The sequence below is a fragment of the Colobus angolensis genome, unplaced genomic scaffold (assembly GCF_000951035.1).
Source record: "Colobus angolensis palliatus isolate OR3802 unplaced genomic scaffold, Cang.pa_1.0 Scaffold13, whole genome shotgun sequence".
NCBI lineage: Eukaryota > Metazoa > Chordata > Mammalia > Primates > Cercopithecidae > Colobus > Colobus angolensis.
Genome location: NW_012114252.1, coordinates 5,561,785 through 5,576,909, shown reverse-complemented (window position 1 = coordinate 5,576,909; position 15,125 = coordinate 5,561,785). Strand labels below are relative to the sequence as shown.

The 15,125-nt window shown below is 40.0% G+C and overlaps 1 protein-coding gene across 1 annotated transcript in view; it reads left to right on the top strand.

Annotated features, from left to right (window-relative positions):
* ABCC4 (ATP-binding cassette, sub-family C (CFTR/MRP), member 4) overlaps positions 1-15,125 on the top strand; it is a 237,785-nt gene that overhangs the window by 143,672 nt on the left and 78,988 nt on the right. The window contains exon 20 of the mRNA XM_011933938.1: positions 1,114-1,193. Within this exon, the coding sequence (XP_011789328.1) occupies positions 1,114-1,193 (80 nt within the window). The remainder of the gene's footprint in view (positions 1-1,113; positions 1,194-15,125) is intronic.

Here is a 15,125-nt window from a genome sequence, read left to right as displayed (position 1 = left end):
GCTCCTACTTGCACACCCTGTGCTTCCCTTGGCCAGCTGGATGCCTTGGGAGAACTGCAGAGGCTGCATTAGCCCCGGCAGCGGGAGGCAGCTCCATCCCCAGTCTCTGACCATTCACGGTCCACTTGCGGCCTGGGATAAAGCCACCAGGATGAAGTCAATCCTGACAAACCCTAGGAAGCCGCACAGGCACATCTCATCTGTAAGCAGCGCTTCCGGAAGCATTGATTAGAAAAGAAGCTCAGAGGCCCAGACACACAACTTCTCAGGGGCCACCTACATCCACATAGGCTATGTGTGTATAGCTTCGTTTTTTTTTTTGAAGGAAATCATTTGAAAGAATAGATATTTATTAGAAACCAGGTTTGATCTGCTTCTGATGCTTTTATGACGTACTGTTTTCTTGGATTCTACTTGACAGGGGAAGTAAAGTCGATGCTGAGCAGTGATCTTCAATCATTAAATAATATTTCTGTTTTCCTGCATAATTTCCTCTTGTGTTCTTAGATAAGAATAAACCTGTTCTTGTCATACTGTTTGCACATCTGAAAATGACAACCTGTTTGCCAGTAGTCAACTCACAGCTTGGAAAATGATAGGATCCCAAGTTTCCCCAAAAATGTGAGGTACAATCAACCAGACTGGGAAAAAAAAAAATACAGAGGTTATCATTATATTTATATAAAAACATGCCACTTAGCAAAAGAAATGCTGGTAAAGCAAAATTAGTGAAATAATTAGGATCAATTTATGTACATTCATCTACCTACTTTGCACTTGGATTGGAGTCCTAGATTGGATCTTAAAAGGAGGGAACATTCTAGAACCCACCATCCCCTCCTGTTACTGTCACAAGTTTTTTTTCCTTAATTCTTTTAAAATCAGGGCCACATTTCAACTCCCTGCCTGCTGCCATTTGAGGATATTTTTGTTTCTCTTTAGGTATCATCCTATTTTCTTTTTCTTTACTACTGACATCGGTTTATTTCATATGAATGCTTAATATATTAAATACATATGCATTTAAAATATTGTTTTGATTTGTTTGCGAATTGTTTCTCTTAAAGGGTCTATCTGGGGAAATGAGTAATTTTTCATATCCTGTTCTTGCAGGAAGAATTTTAAATCGTTTCTCCAAAGACATTGGACACTTGGATGATTTACTGCCACTGACGTTTTTAGATTTCATCCAGGTAACGTTGAGAGTAACATCAGGATCTCATATGGAAAACGGAAGTTCCTATTTTTTCAAGCCCTTTTCATGGGGGCTGGGGGTGGGACTCTTGGCCTGGCTGTGTGTAATATGTTAACTTAATAAAAGGCCATGTTTGTAAAAGAAAGGCGCGGTTATAATTCAGAGGCTAAGTTGGCGTGAGTAATACCTTGTGTGTGGGAGTGGCTATACAGTCTTGTTGGGGTTAGTTTGAAGCAGCTTTATGCTTGGTAAGTGGCTCTCTGTCTGCCTCTAGGTATCTGGCATGGATTGTGCTTTACTGTGAACACATTTCATAATATAGAAACAATCACCTCTCACGGAAAGATAGCCTAGATTAACTAAATTATGCATTGTATTACCACAAAGGCAAATACTTAGGCACTTTTTTTTTTTTTTGGCTAGAACCAGGTGTGGTTACTTACAAAGAAAAGATTAGTAATAATAAGGTGAAAATAATACTTTATTAACAAGGACAATAGAGAGCAGTTATTGTGGATACAAAGCCTTTACAGGCAAGGATATCTAAGCCAATGTGAGTACAGGATCAAAGTCAACTCAGAAAATGTCTTTTTTGTTTTCACACGTTGATTGCTCTAAGTCTTAAGCTGTCTTTAAAAAAGAAAAACCAACAATCGTACAGAAATACCTTCTGTAAAGCGTTTCTTTTGTTTGTGAACTTGAGGCTCTAAAGAATAATGCTAGGTCATCTCCTCTCTCATCTCCTTATTCAGTACTCTTGCTCATGTGGTTTGGTTTTATTTTATTTTTTCCTGTTGTTTAATTTTGTCTGCTTGTCAGTGGTTCAAGCTGGGGCACTTTTTTTTTTCCCAAGTGTTTATTTTGGAAATGCATCTATTAAAAGCTATACATATTCCAAAATCCCAGCTGCTGTGGCTAACGCTTTATGAAATTTGAACCTCTTTGAGTTTTTCTAAGTGCCAGCTTACAGTAGTTCTAATCATTAGGTGAATTTAAGGCCATTAAGTAGAAATACTACAGTTGGGGTCTGCAATTTTGGCTTGATCCTGTGGTCCCCCTACCCCTGTTTTTTTCTCAGTGCTCAGATGCTTTAGATCTCCTCTGGAGCCACTGTTGTGAAAGGAACCAAAATTACTTAATTTGGAAAATCAGCTTTGTAAGAAAAGTCAGTCATAGGCTTGAAATGCTTATAGGAATTCCTGTTTGTCACACAGCAAGGCAGCAAATGAGCATGTGACTGCAGACAGCATAGCCCGTGGGCGAAGGCATCCACTGTTTACTGAGGTGAAGTAAGCTGAGACTCACAGGTAGATTATTTTTACTGCAAACAAGGACCTCTGATTTTTTTTTTTTCTTTTGCAAACATTTTTAAAATGTGCCCTCCTGGGTTTAGCTTTAGCTATATTATTTATCCCTCAGAAGCCGTCACTAGAACAGTTGCCTGGTTTTCACAGAATGCAGATGATTGTCTGTACACGTTTTGACAGGGATTGTTAATTACTTCGAGAAGATTTTGTGAAAGGTTCTGTTTCTTTGCAACTGCAAGCTAGGCAGAGGTTGAGTTTCCGAAGCTGGCTGGCCCACTATGTACTTAGCAGAGTGAGCGGTCATAATTAGAATCCCTCGTGTGCTTTGTCTCACATACAGAGGCAGAGGGATGGATGCTACTTGATGTCAATATAAAACATTTCATAGCAGCATGAGGAGGGAAAATTCTAGTCTCGTACTTCTATCTAACCAGAGAGACAAGGGCATTTTTGATTATCCACTCACATAACCTTGGTAAACTTAACATTGTGGAATCCTACTGGCCCCAATTAGCTGATTTCTTGAATCTATAGCAGAGGTTAAATCCTAATGTGATTGTCTCTAAGAAAGGAGTTTTATCTAAAGGATAACTCAGTTATCAATTATGATAAAGATCTATTGTCTCTTGTTTTGTTTGCAGGTGTCTTTAATAAGGCCTCCCATAATCCCTTCAGGAAGAAATATTTTCTCCTTTTAAAAATAGTATTAGCTAAATATAAAAGCTCTGGTTCCTGCCATTGTTGTTGATTCTTTGAGGGACATTTCCCAACATTCATTGTTTAAATGGTTGTCAGGAGGAATCAAGTGAAACGTGGTAAACAATGCAGTAACTGGTTCATCTTACTTTGTGTGCCGAGCCTTTCTGCTGGGGATTTGCATTCGATAAGTGGGCTTTTGACTGAGGTATCGCCAGGATCATTTTGAAGTATTTGGGCCTGTTGCTATATTAGGAGGTGAAAATTTTTTATTAAAGCCACACACCCCAAAAAATGCATTTAACCTGCCCTCAAATAAAGGCCAACAAAAATCGAAATGTAATTTTTTTTTTTTTTTTTTTTTTAAGTTGCCTAGGCCTCTGTAAGGATGAAAACAGCCCAGTGGTGTTCTGGGACTCTTAATGGAATCATGTAAACTTAAAATAAACACTATTATGGTAAGCACATAGAATGAAAACTAATTTTCCAAATCAAATACATTATATTCAATTCATTTTCCCCAATCAACCAAATGTTTAAAACCTGTTAGTTATAACAGCAATCTTCTGGAAATTAATTAGAAGCCTATTAGCTCTGCTAGCTGAGCCGAATGAAGGGGGTTGCTCAGTACATTTCTAAGTAGTCTCCTGAATTAAAGCAAAGCAAGGTCAAAATGACAGTTAGCTTTGTTCACCTCATGGCTTTGCTTGAAGTCGTTGATCTTTTCGGGGGGAAGGAGGGGGGTGTTTTGTTTTGCAAAGGAAATTTTGTCTACTTTGACTCAGTTCTGTGATAAATTTTTAAAATTTATTTCTAGTACCAGTTGGGTGAGCCATACAGGAAGCATGATCTTATCTGTGTGAATAGTAGCCTTCTCCATTGCATGGGCATCTGAAATGGAGTTGACTTTTAGGCCTCTTGTCTACCGCATCAATTCTTCTACAGAGTTTATTTAGCCCCTTTCAAAATTCAAATAGTAGGAAATTTCCTGGATGACTTTGTGTTTAATGTCGTTAGCAAAACATGCTTCGAACGTCAGGGCCCTGGGTTTTGATGGCTCTCATCAGGTTCAGTGGGTGATAATCACAGTGACTAGCAGTTCCTCCTATGCCCAGAGAAACTCACAGAAAGTGGGCCCTTCTTAACCCAGCAGCTAAGATTGACTGAAACAATTGAGTTTAAAAAAACTGGGAATTTCTTTGTCAAGATGTTACCCTTGGTGTTATCTAGCTGACTGATCTACAGGGGAACTACGTATCTTCAGTACCATCTACGGTTGGTATTCTTGAGCCAGAAAGAATTTTGGCAGGATGTATAGTAACAAACAGAATGAAGATTAAAATCCACAGAAAAGTTAGGTATCTTCATGAAGAGGGAGTTGAAACTTTGCACTTACCAGAAGGTTTAGACTAAGACTGCTGAGTTGTTATTCTTACTAAAGCTGAGATTTAAAATCAAATAGCTATAGAAATAAATAATGTAGTTGCATTTATCCATGTGACTTTTTTTTTTTTGAGATAGTCTCACTCTGTTGTTACCCAGGCTGGAGTGCAATGGTATGATCTCAGCTCACTGCAGCCTTCGCCCCCACACCAGGTTCAAATGATTCTCATGCCTCAGCCTCCAAGTAGCTGTGATTACAGATGACTGCCATCACTCTAAGCTAATTTTGTATTTTTAGTAGAGACAGGGTTTTGCCATGTTGCTCAGGCTGGTCTCGAACTCCTAACCTCAGGTGATCCACCCACCTCGGCCTCCCAAAGTGGTGGGATTACAGGTGTGAGCCACTGCACCCGGCCTCATGTGACCTTTTTAATCCAGAGCATTCATGTTTGATTACGTTTTCTGTATGATGGTGATTGTTTTATTGGTTTTATAAGTAGGAGTCTGGAACAGTGGACCATTGGGTCCGAACTGAACTGTTTCCAGTTGAGTTTGCCAAAGACTGGAGGGGTAGATCTGAGAGGAGAACCCTCTGCTTGTGGCTTGATGTCTAGAATGTAGGCTCTGTAGAAGCAAGTCTGAAACCACGCACAGATTTTATTACTCCCCTGATGAAATTGCTGAGCTAAGGAAATTCTGGTTTACATGTGACCAGATTTCCTGGCCAGATAGAGGCAATTAACCTAACTTTGATTTTTGGACTTCAATAAAATATTTGTATTTGCGAGTTTTCATTTGTTTTTATATAGTTAGCTGTTGGCATTCATTGCCAATGGGGAACAGTGACACCAGTAATTTAAAAGTGGGTGTCACTTGCTGTCCTGTATTAAGGGAAGAAACCCGGAGGGGTAGTGGGTAATGTGTCACTTTGGAACTCAGATTGGCTCAGCTGTGCAACAGTAGTGAATAAAGAAGGGTGAGATTTTTGATTAGGCCTTTTGAAAGGTAAGCCAGAATTAAGGGAAGTTTTTGAATATATCATAAGATATAAATATATCACTGGAAATAAATAACTTATAGAATACAAATGAACAGTCTGCAAGTTACCTCAGGGTTGCCATGGGCTAATCAGATAATTTAGCCAAGGCTGGCAGTGCATATCTGGCTTATAAAGGGTTGTTCAAACATGTTTTTCTTGTTTGCTTTTTCAAAAATTGTAACAACTTTGAACATCTACAATATTTCTAAAGCCAAGTCATTTATGAACATAGAATGGCTCTTCACAGGTTAAAACTGAATATCTTGTTTTCATAAAGAATTGAAATACAAATAGCATAAAGAGCTTCATCTAGAACTCACGTTCTTTGAATAGGAATTTGGCATTCAAAATAGAATATGTTTGTGTAAATCAACAAACAAAAACAGAGGTGATAGTCAACATTCAAATTTTAAAGTGCTTGATTACTTCTTTTTTTTTTCTGTTTTTTTTTTTTTTTCTTTTTTTTTCTTTTGAGACAGGGTCTTGCTCTGTCACCCAGGCTGGAGTGCAGTGGCGCAATCTCAGCTTGCTGCAGCCTCCACCTCCCAGGTTTAAGCAATTCTCACGCCTCAGCCTCCCGAGTAGCTGGGACTACAGGTGTGTACTGCCATGGCCAGCTAAGTTTTGTATTTTTAGTAGAGACGGGGTTTCACCATTTTGCCCAGCCTGGTCTCTTAACTTCTGACCTCAGGTGATCCTCCTGCCTCAGCCTCCCAAAGTGCTGGGATTACAGGCGTGAGCCACCACGCCTGGCCAGAAGTGCTTGATTACTTCCTAATATCAGCACTAATGCCAGTATCATGAATCTCTTCTTCCATTTTCTTAAAATAATAATTGGATTAATAGGTACCCTATCTGTAATAATTGTATTAATAATATCTTACTAGCATTTTAATTAGAAATTTAATATTAATGATTTGGAATCAGTAGTTTTCAACAATTTTGATAGTACAAATTTATTTGTAGTATTTAATGGGCAGATATGGTGTTTTGTGACTATATTTACAACTAGATGTATTTGGGAATATCTCAAAGTTTCTCCCAAAAGGAAAACATTTCTGTTACAAATATGTGACTTGTGAAAAGAATTTGTAATTCTTTTCAATATATCTTTTTTTTTTTTTTTTTTTTTTGAGACAGTCTTGCTCTATCACCCAGGCTGGAGTGCAGTGGTACAATCTTGACTCACTGTAACCTCCGCCTCCTGGGTTCAAGCAATTCTCTTGCCTCAGCTTCCCGAGTAGCTGAGATGACAGGCACCCACCACCATGCCTAGCTAATTTTTGTATTTTTGGTAGAAATGAGGTTTCACCATGTTGGCCAGGCTGGTCTGGAACTCCTGACCTCAATTGATCTGCCTGTCTTGCCCTCCAAAAGTGCTGGGATTACAGGTGTGAGCCACTGTGCCTAACCAATATGTCTCATTCTTATTACATGTCTTCCTTTTTATTTTTTTCCCACCAGCTTTTTATTGAGCTCCTACTATATGCTGAGTATGCGGAGATGGAAAAGATAGCGCCTTTATCTTCATCCACCTGAGAAGTATTTATTGAGTGTCTCGGTGTACTAGGCCCCATGCTGGGCTTGGAGATATGGGACTAAGTGAAATTGAATTCCTGTCTTCTCTGAGTTTACTCTATTGGGAGGGACAGATAGAAAGCAGTTACCATGCCATGTGATAAGACTTACAATAGAAGGGATGCTGTAGGAGAGAATGGTTAAGGTCTCAGCACGAGACAAATTTCCAATCCTAGCTCTTTCACTTTAAGTTCAATTATGGCTTCCTCCAAGACTGGCCATGAAATACCTAATGCTACAGTGGAGACTCGAACCCTCTTCTCACAGTGCAGCCATATGTTAGAATAAATATCTGAGTAGACTTGTTTTGCTTTGCCTCCCTTTGATTTGTGGCTGCAAAGGACATACAGAGAGCAAAATTCAAATTTTCTGATCCTTAAATCTAATCTCTCTTTAAATTTTGGAGGGAAACTATGTGCATGCTAGACTGTTGGCACCCGTGTGTGTGTGTGTGTATGTGTGTTTGCACACCTGTGGCTCACCCTCAAATGTACCCTCCTAATTCTTCATCCTTTAAGGACCAGAGAAAGTCTCTCTTTCCCATTAGTGATGCTTTTCTTTACCACTCCATTCTGTAATAAAACAATCTCTAGGTCTTATGAAAAAGAAGAGATCATGTAACACCAGGCTGAGCACTGCTCTGAGTATATTTCACTTGCCCCATCTCATTTAAACCTCACTCATAGTCATTGAACCAATCAGTATTTCTTGGACACCTCCTGTATGCCAAGTACTTTTCCAGGATCTAGAGCATGGAGCAGTGAAGCAGGTATCAGCTTCCAGGAATTGGCATTCTAGTGCAGGAGGTCGATAGTAAACAGACCAATAAACATAAATAATCTAAGTTAGTATAGTTCTAGTGTGTTCAGCAAAGGAAAGTGTTTGCTAATGACTGGACCAGCATGGTCAAGGAGGAGGTGACGCTGAGTTTGAAAAATAAGGACACAGCCATGCAAAGAAGATATAGGGGCAGGTTGAGGGAGGGGCACATTGTATGGAGGAGGAACAGGTGCCAGGTCTCCAGAAGGGAACAAAGCGGCATTTCCACAGGAAGAGAGATGCCAAGCACGAGCAGGGTACCTGTAGTCCCAGTTACTTGGGAGGCTGAGGCAGGAGAATCACTTGAACCCGGGTTGCAGTGAGCCAAAATCGCACCACTGCACTGCAGCCTAGGCAACACACTGTCTCAAAAAAATAGAAAATAGGTTTAACGGGCTCACAGTTCCACATGGCTGAGGAGGCCTTACATAGTGGAAGGCAAAGGAGGAGCAAAGGCATGTCTTAAATGGTGGCAGGCAAGAGAACATGTTCAAGGGAACTGCTCTTTATAAAACCATCAGATCTCATGAGACTTATTCACTGTCATGAGAATACCATGGGAAAAACCCAACCCCTTGATTCAGTTACCTCCCACTGGGTCCTTCCCACAACATGTAGGGATTATGGGAGCCACAGTTCAAGATGAGATTTGGGTGGGGACACAGCCAAACCGTATCTATCACTAAGTCTCTAATAATAGATTATTTTGTCATCTAGTGCCCACCCATCTCCCTCTAGAAAGTCATATGACGCCATTTAATATGAACCTATGATATTTTAGATATAAACCTTTCAGAAATTATGGTACTAGCCTTTTTTTCTTATGCCCTGTGTTTTTAGAATTAAAGGTAGACAAACTTAGTTTCCTTTCCCCAAAATTCTTTTAGACACTTTGAGTGGTCTGTTAGATTCCCAACTGTGGAGACTACTCATTTAAAGAACTTTCTTCCGGCCGGGCGCGGTGGCTCAAGCCTGTAATCCCAGCACTTTGGGAGGCCGAGACGGGCGGATCACGAGGTCAGGAGATCGAGACCATCCTGGCTAACACGGTGAAACCCCGTCTCTACTAAAAACAAAAAACGAGCCGGGCGAGGTGGCGGGCGCCTGTAGTCCCAGCTACTCCGGAGGCTGAGGCCGGAGAATGGCGTAAACCCGGGGGGCGGAGTTTGCAGTGAGCTGAGATCCGGCCACTGCACTCCAGGCCAGGGGACAGAGCAAGACTCCGTCTCAAAAAAAAAGAAAAAAAAAAAAAAAAAGAACTTTCTTCCTGGTTTTGTGATAAACCTGGTCTCAAACCCAGGTACCAGAGAAATTGTGACTGTTTTTTAGATATGAGCATCAGGAAGCTCAGGAGAGAGAGGACACTAGATTTTCTTTTCTTTCTTTCTTTTTTTTGAGACAGGGTCTCGCTCTGTCGCCCAGGCTGGAGTGCAGGGGTGTGATCTCTGCTCGCTGCAACCTTCGCCTCCCAGCAATTCTCCCATCTCAGCCTCCTCCGCAGTAGCTGGGACCACAGGTGTGTGCTACCATGCCTGGCTAATTTTATTTTTTGGTAGGTATTTGGTAGATACGGGGTATCACCATGTTGGCCAGGCTGGTCTCGAACTCCTGACCTCAGGTGATCCACCCACCTCAGCCTCCCAAGGTGCTGGGATTACAGGAGTGAGTCACCACGCCCAGCCTACGTCTTCACCTACAGTATTTTGATGTACCTTTGTTCAGGTTGTGACATATATAGCTCTGTGGTAATACTGTGTAAACAAGGAAGAAGAATTAACTGTGGCAAAAGCAAATGCACATTTCTCCAGTTAGTGTTAAAAAATAACTTTACATTAAAACGTTGTAACAACTGGTGATTCTACATTGTACTAATATTATTCATGGGAAGTGCATTCTTTATAGAAAGTTACATAAGTATACTAAAGAGTAAAATTTAAATACTATAAATATATATACCACACAGCATAAATATTTTATTTTTGTGAAATAAAAACACCTCGTGGTTTAATTAAATGGAATGTTTCTACCGCAATTTATACTTTGAATACTCTAGGTTTGTTTTTTTTTTTTTTTTGGAGAGGAGTTTCACTCCTTGTCGCCCAGGCTGTAGTGCAATGGTGCCATCTTGGCTCACTGCAGCTTCTGTCCCCTGTCACAAGCAATTGTCCTGCCTCGGCCTCCCACGTAGCTGAGATTACAGGTAACTGCCACCATACCCGGCTAATTTTTGTATTTTAAGTAGAGATGGGGTTTCACCATGTTGGCCAGGCTGGTCTTGAACTCCTGACCTCAGGTGATCCACCCGCCTCGGCTTCCCAAAGTGCTGGGATTACAGGCATGAGCCACCGCGCCTGGCCCAGTTTCAGGTTTTAAAAGTGTGAGTGTTGAGTGTGCTACGGTGAATAAGATTAGATGTGACTGGACCAGGTGTGGTAGTTCACACCTGTAGTCCCAGCACTTTGGGAGGCCAAGGTGGGTGGATCACTTGAGGTCAGGAGTTTGAGACCAGCCTGGCCAACATGTGGAAAGCCCATCTCTACTAAAAATACAAAAATTAGCTGGACATGGTGGCAGGCACCTGTAATCCCAGCTACGTGGGGGACTGAGGCAGGGAGAATTGCTTGAATCCAGGAGACAGTGGTTGCAGTGAACCGAGATTGTGCCATTGCACTCCACACAGAGCGAGACTCCATCTAAAAAAAAAAAAAAGTGACTAGATATCACTTATAAGTAAGTAAATAACTTCAAAGTATAATGTAGGGGCCAGGTGTGGTGGCCCATGCCTGTAATCCCAGAACTTTGGGAGGTTGAAGCGAGAGGATTGGTCAAGGTCAGGAGTTCAAAACCAGCCTGGGCAACACAGTGAGACCCCTTCTCTATAAAAATAATAAAAGACTTTGCCAGAGATGGTGTCTCATGGCTGTAGTCCTAGCAACTTGGGAGGCCGACCTGGGAAGAACTCTTGAACCCAGGAGTTTGAGACCAGCCTGAGCATTATGGTGAGACCCCGTCTCTACAAAAAATAAAACAATTAGCTAGGTGTAGTGGTGTGTGCCTGTAGTCCCAGCTACTCTGGAGGCTGGGAAGATCACTCGAGCCCAGAAGTTCAAGGTTGCAGTGAGCCACAATTGTGCCACTGCACTCCAGCCTGAGAACACAGCCAGACCCAGACTCAAAAGAATGAAAAAATAGTAATAAAAATTTTCAAGTGCAGTGTAGGATGGAATGGAAGAGCCTTGGAATCATCCTTCTTAAGTTTGACTCCCAGCTCCACCACTTACTTTCTCTTTCCTCACAAAGCCACATGCTACATCTCTGTAAAATGGAGAAAATTCTACCTATTCCATGAGGGTTGTTGTGAGGGTAAAATGAAGTCATTTCAATAACATTCTTAGCATAACATCTAAGCTCTCGAAATAAAAGGTAGTTATTTTTTAAATACCACGTATATTTTTAAGTAGCAGAAATAGCCTGACAGTGACATTATGCTGCATTAAGGTAATTGTCAGACAGTTACCAGATCCATCAATATCAGGATATGAGTTTGTATTCCAGATATTAGGTTTATTATCCCTGAAGGCTTTAATGGCTGTTTTCTCTTTTGGAATCACAGTATCAAAATCAGTTGTTTTCAGAATAAACCAGTGAGCACTAAATCTCTCATAATAATGTAGTTTTCATAATATTCCTGAAACTTCCTTGGCCCTTGATAACGTTGAGTATGGAGCCTTGAGTTATCTAGACTTCTGCTAGCTCAACTAGAAAAAACAAATGAAAAATGAAGGTAGGATGCAGAGGTTGGATTCAGGCATCTTAATTTTTTTCTGTTTAAATTTGGGAGTGCTCTGAGTATGCTAACTTGCACACAGCTGCCGTCAGCAAGCTACTGTAATTTATTGAGGTACACTGAATTGCAAAACCTTTCTTCCCTACGCACCCCTCATCTAAAAAAAAAAAAAAATCAGCAGCTTGACTGAGCTTAAATAACTGACTTTTCATATCCTTTCATGCAACACAAAGGACTAATCCTGGGGCTACTTGAGCCACCAATGCAGGCAGCAGTAGAGACCACCACTGAATGTGCCAGTCCCTCCTCCCACAAACAAAACACGTTGACTGCAGCTTTATGGAGTGAAATGCCCAAGAAAAGGAAAATGTGAAGGAGGTGTCCTCAGTCATTTCTTCCCTCGGGGGGTAGGAGGGCAGGATGAGGGGAGGGAGAAAAAGCTGCTGCATCTGGATGTGAAGAACAAAGCCATCCTAAGACTTGAGTATAATAGGTTGGGTCACTCGCTTTTATAGAAGCAAAAGAGTGGAACTGCCTTGACTTGTCTCAGTGCCACTGACCCTTGCATTTCATTGTGTAGAGATGTCAGGGAAAGTGTGTAGAAAGCACACTGAACAATGACTTTGTCATTTTGAGATTTCTGAGGTTTGTTCACCCCTTCCCCCCAACTCCTACCCTCAAATCCCCATTGGACAAAAGAGATCGTTAGTTAGGTCGGCTTGCCCTCATTTGAAAGATCTCTGTTTTACTGACTCTTTTAAAAGTAAACTCATCCATTTTAACTGAATCACAGCGTTTTCATGCTTTCAGAGTCAACAAAAGAGTTTTAGTCAGTGCATTTATAAGGATGGACTAGTCTGTGAAAATGCCAACCCTAGAGATAATGATTCATGCCAACTGCCACATTAAAGTGGATTTCCTTGTTAATAGACAGGGCAGTTGATGACATGAGTTACTGGAAATATTTGCCAACCCTTGACCCCTGGATTTTGGAGATCAGGATGATAGGATCCACACAGGCCCACTCTAACAATTCCTTTACCTTTTCTTTTTTAATGAAAGATGCAATGGTTGGGTTTTTTCCAGTGTGATAGCACATGTAGAAAGCAGTACTGTCACCATTAGTGTGCTGACAGTTAATCACTGGGGACCCTCCCAGGCTTTCAGGCTGGCAACCAGTGTTCCAGTTTTTCCTAGCATGTGTGCTCCAATGATAATGTGTTTGTAGTTTAACAAGAAGCTAATTAAGACCTAAAGAAAAAAATTAAGAATCTCAGTTTTATCAAGTCTGGTGGTATTCAGCAGAGCGTAGAACTTTCCATTCTGGCATATTGGATGATGTCCATTGCAAAACAATAGTGGCCATTCATGGTGCTTTCTCTTCTTGTCATCTTGCCTCCTTAGTAATGATAAAATGGACACTTACTACCCGGGAGAGGAAAATGGCTAAATGTTTACTTAATTGAGGACCTTTAAATTCTCTCTATGCTATTCTTGATTGATTACATTCATTTTTGTCTGTATGCCTACTGAGTTTTCTTGATAAGAGGAACAAAAAAAGGTTTGGACTGGAGAACTTGCCTCAGTTTCATTAAAATCTTGCAGTCACTGTTTTCTATATGGATGTATCATTTCCATCTGATGTGGGGCATAGGTAAGTGTAATCTCTTCTACTTGGGAGTTTCGTGACTCACTTGTTTTCTTTCAGCCCTTTCCCTGGGTTCATTGAGTTCGTGTTCTCTGTCATTTGCTTTGAGTCACGAAGCCGATAGTGCCGCTTGAGCATCTCAGCAAAGGGCCAGCCCACTATGGGACACATGTCAAACGTGGATCAGGAGCCATTTTTGTTCCAGGGCACACAGACTAGTTACCATTAGTTCTCACATTTGCCCTCTTCCCCACCCTCAATGCACCTGAGGAGATCATCTCTTAGCGTTATGGTTGTGTATTGATACACTGCCCAACCTCTGCCTGAACATGGCCAAAAGGATGGGAATGGAATTCTACTGTCATATTGTTTTTTACCCTATCAATATTTTTATTGAGGTATAGTTTATATACAATAAAATAAAGTTTTTTTTTAGGTTGAATTTTACTAATGGTGTACATTCTGGTATCCATCCTCTAAAATAAGCTGTAGAGCATTTCCATCTCCTCAGGAAGTCTCCTTTGCCCCTCTGTAGTCAATTTTCACACCCCTACACCTCTTCCAGATTTCCGTCAACATCAATTCGTTTTCCTGTTCTTGAATTACATATAAATGGAACCAATAATTTTTCTGTGACTGGATTCTTTTGTTCACCGTGGTTTTGAGTTCTATGTATGTTTCAGTGGTTCATTTCTTTGTTTTCTTTTTTTTCTGAGTGATATTTCGTTGTATGATGACATCAACATTTATTTATCTACTATTTGATTAATGGATATTTGAGTTGTTGCCAGTTTTTAGCAATGAATGTTCTTATAGAAGTGTTTATGGGTACACTATATATGTTTTCATTCATCTTGGATAAAATTCATAGCAGTGGAATTGCTGGGTTTATAAAGTTCACTTGAAAAACCAAAAATCAAACGATGACAAGGATTTTTGTAATGGTTCTACTATTTTACACACGCAGCAGCAATATATGAGCGTTCTAGTTGCTCCACGTCCTTGCCAACATTTAGTATGATCAGTCTTTTTGTTTTTATTCTTTTTAGTAGGGTATAGATGAACCATTTGCATTGCCTTGATGATTAATATTGAGCTTTTTTCATACAGGCTAATTGGCCATTCATGTGTCTTATTTTCTGAAATACTGGTTCAGATCTCCTGCCAACTGTTTAAAATGTATTTTAAAAATCTTGTTGATTTTTTAGGAGTTTTTAATATACATAAGTGTATTTATATATGTTTAACACTAGGCATTTGTGAATATTTCCTGTTTTGCAAAGTGTGGTTTTTAATACATTTGCTTATTTTGTCTTCACTGGAGAACTTTTTGCTTGAAACTGTTCATAATCTCACATTTGTCCATTTAATGTCTTTATAATCTATAGTGAAATTTCTTCTTTTATTCCTAACATTGATAATTTGTTTCTGTCAATAATTTTAGCTTGGAGTTTATCAATTTTCATTTTTTTTCAGTGAATTCATGTTTGATTTAGTAATTTTCTCTGTAGTTGGTAGATTTTCTATTTCATTAATTTCTTGTATTTTTTTAAGTTACACTGATTTAATGTATCTTTTTCTCTAGCTTTTTAAGATTTAACATTAATCTGTTGGTTTTCATTTGTTTCATAATATATGCATTTAAAATTTTACTTTCTCTTGATTTTGATATG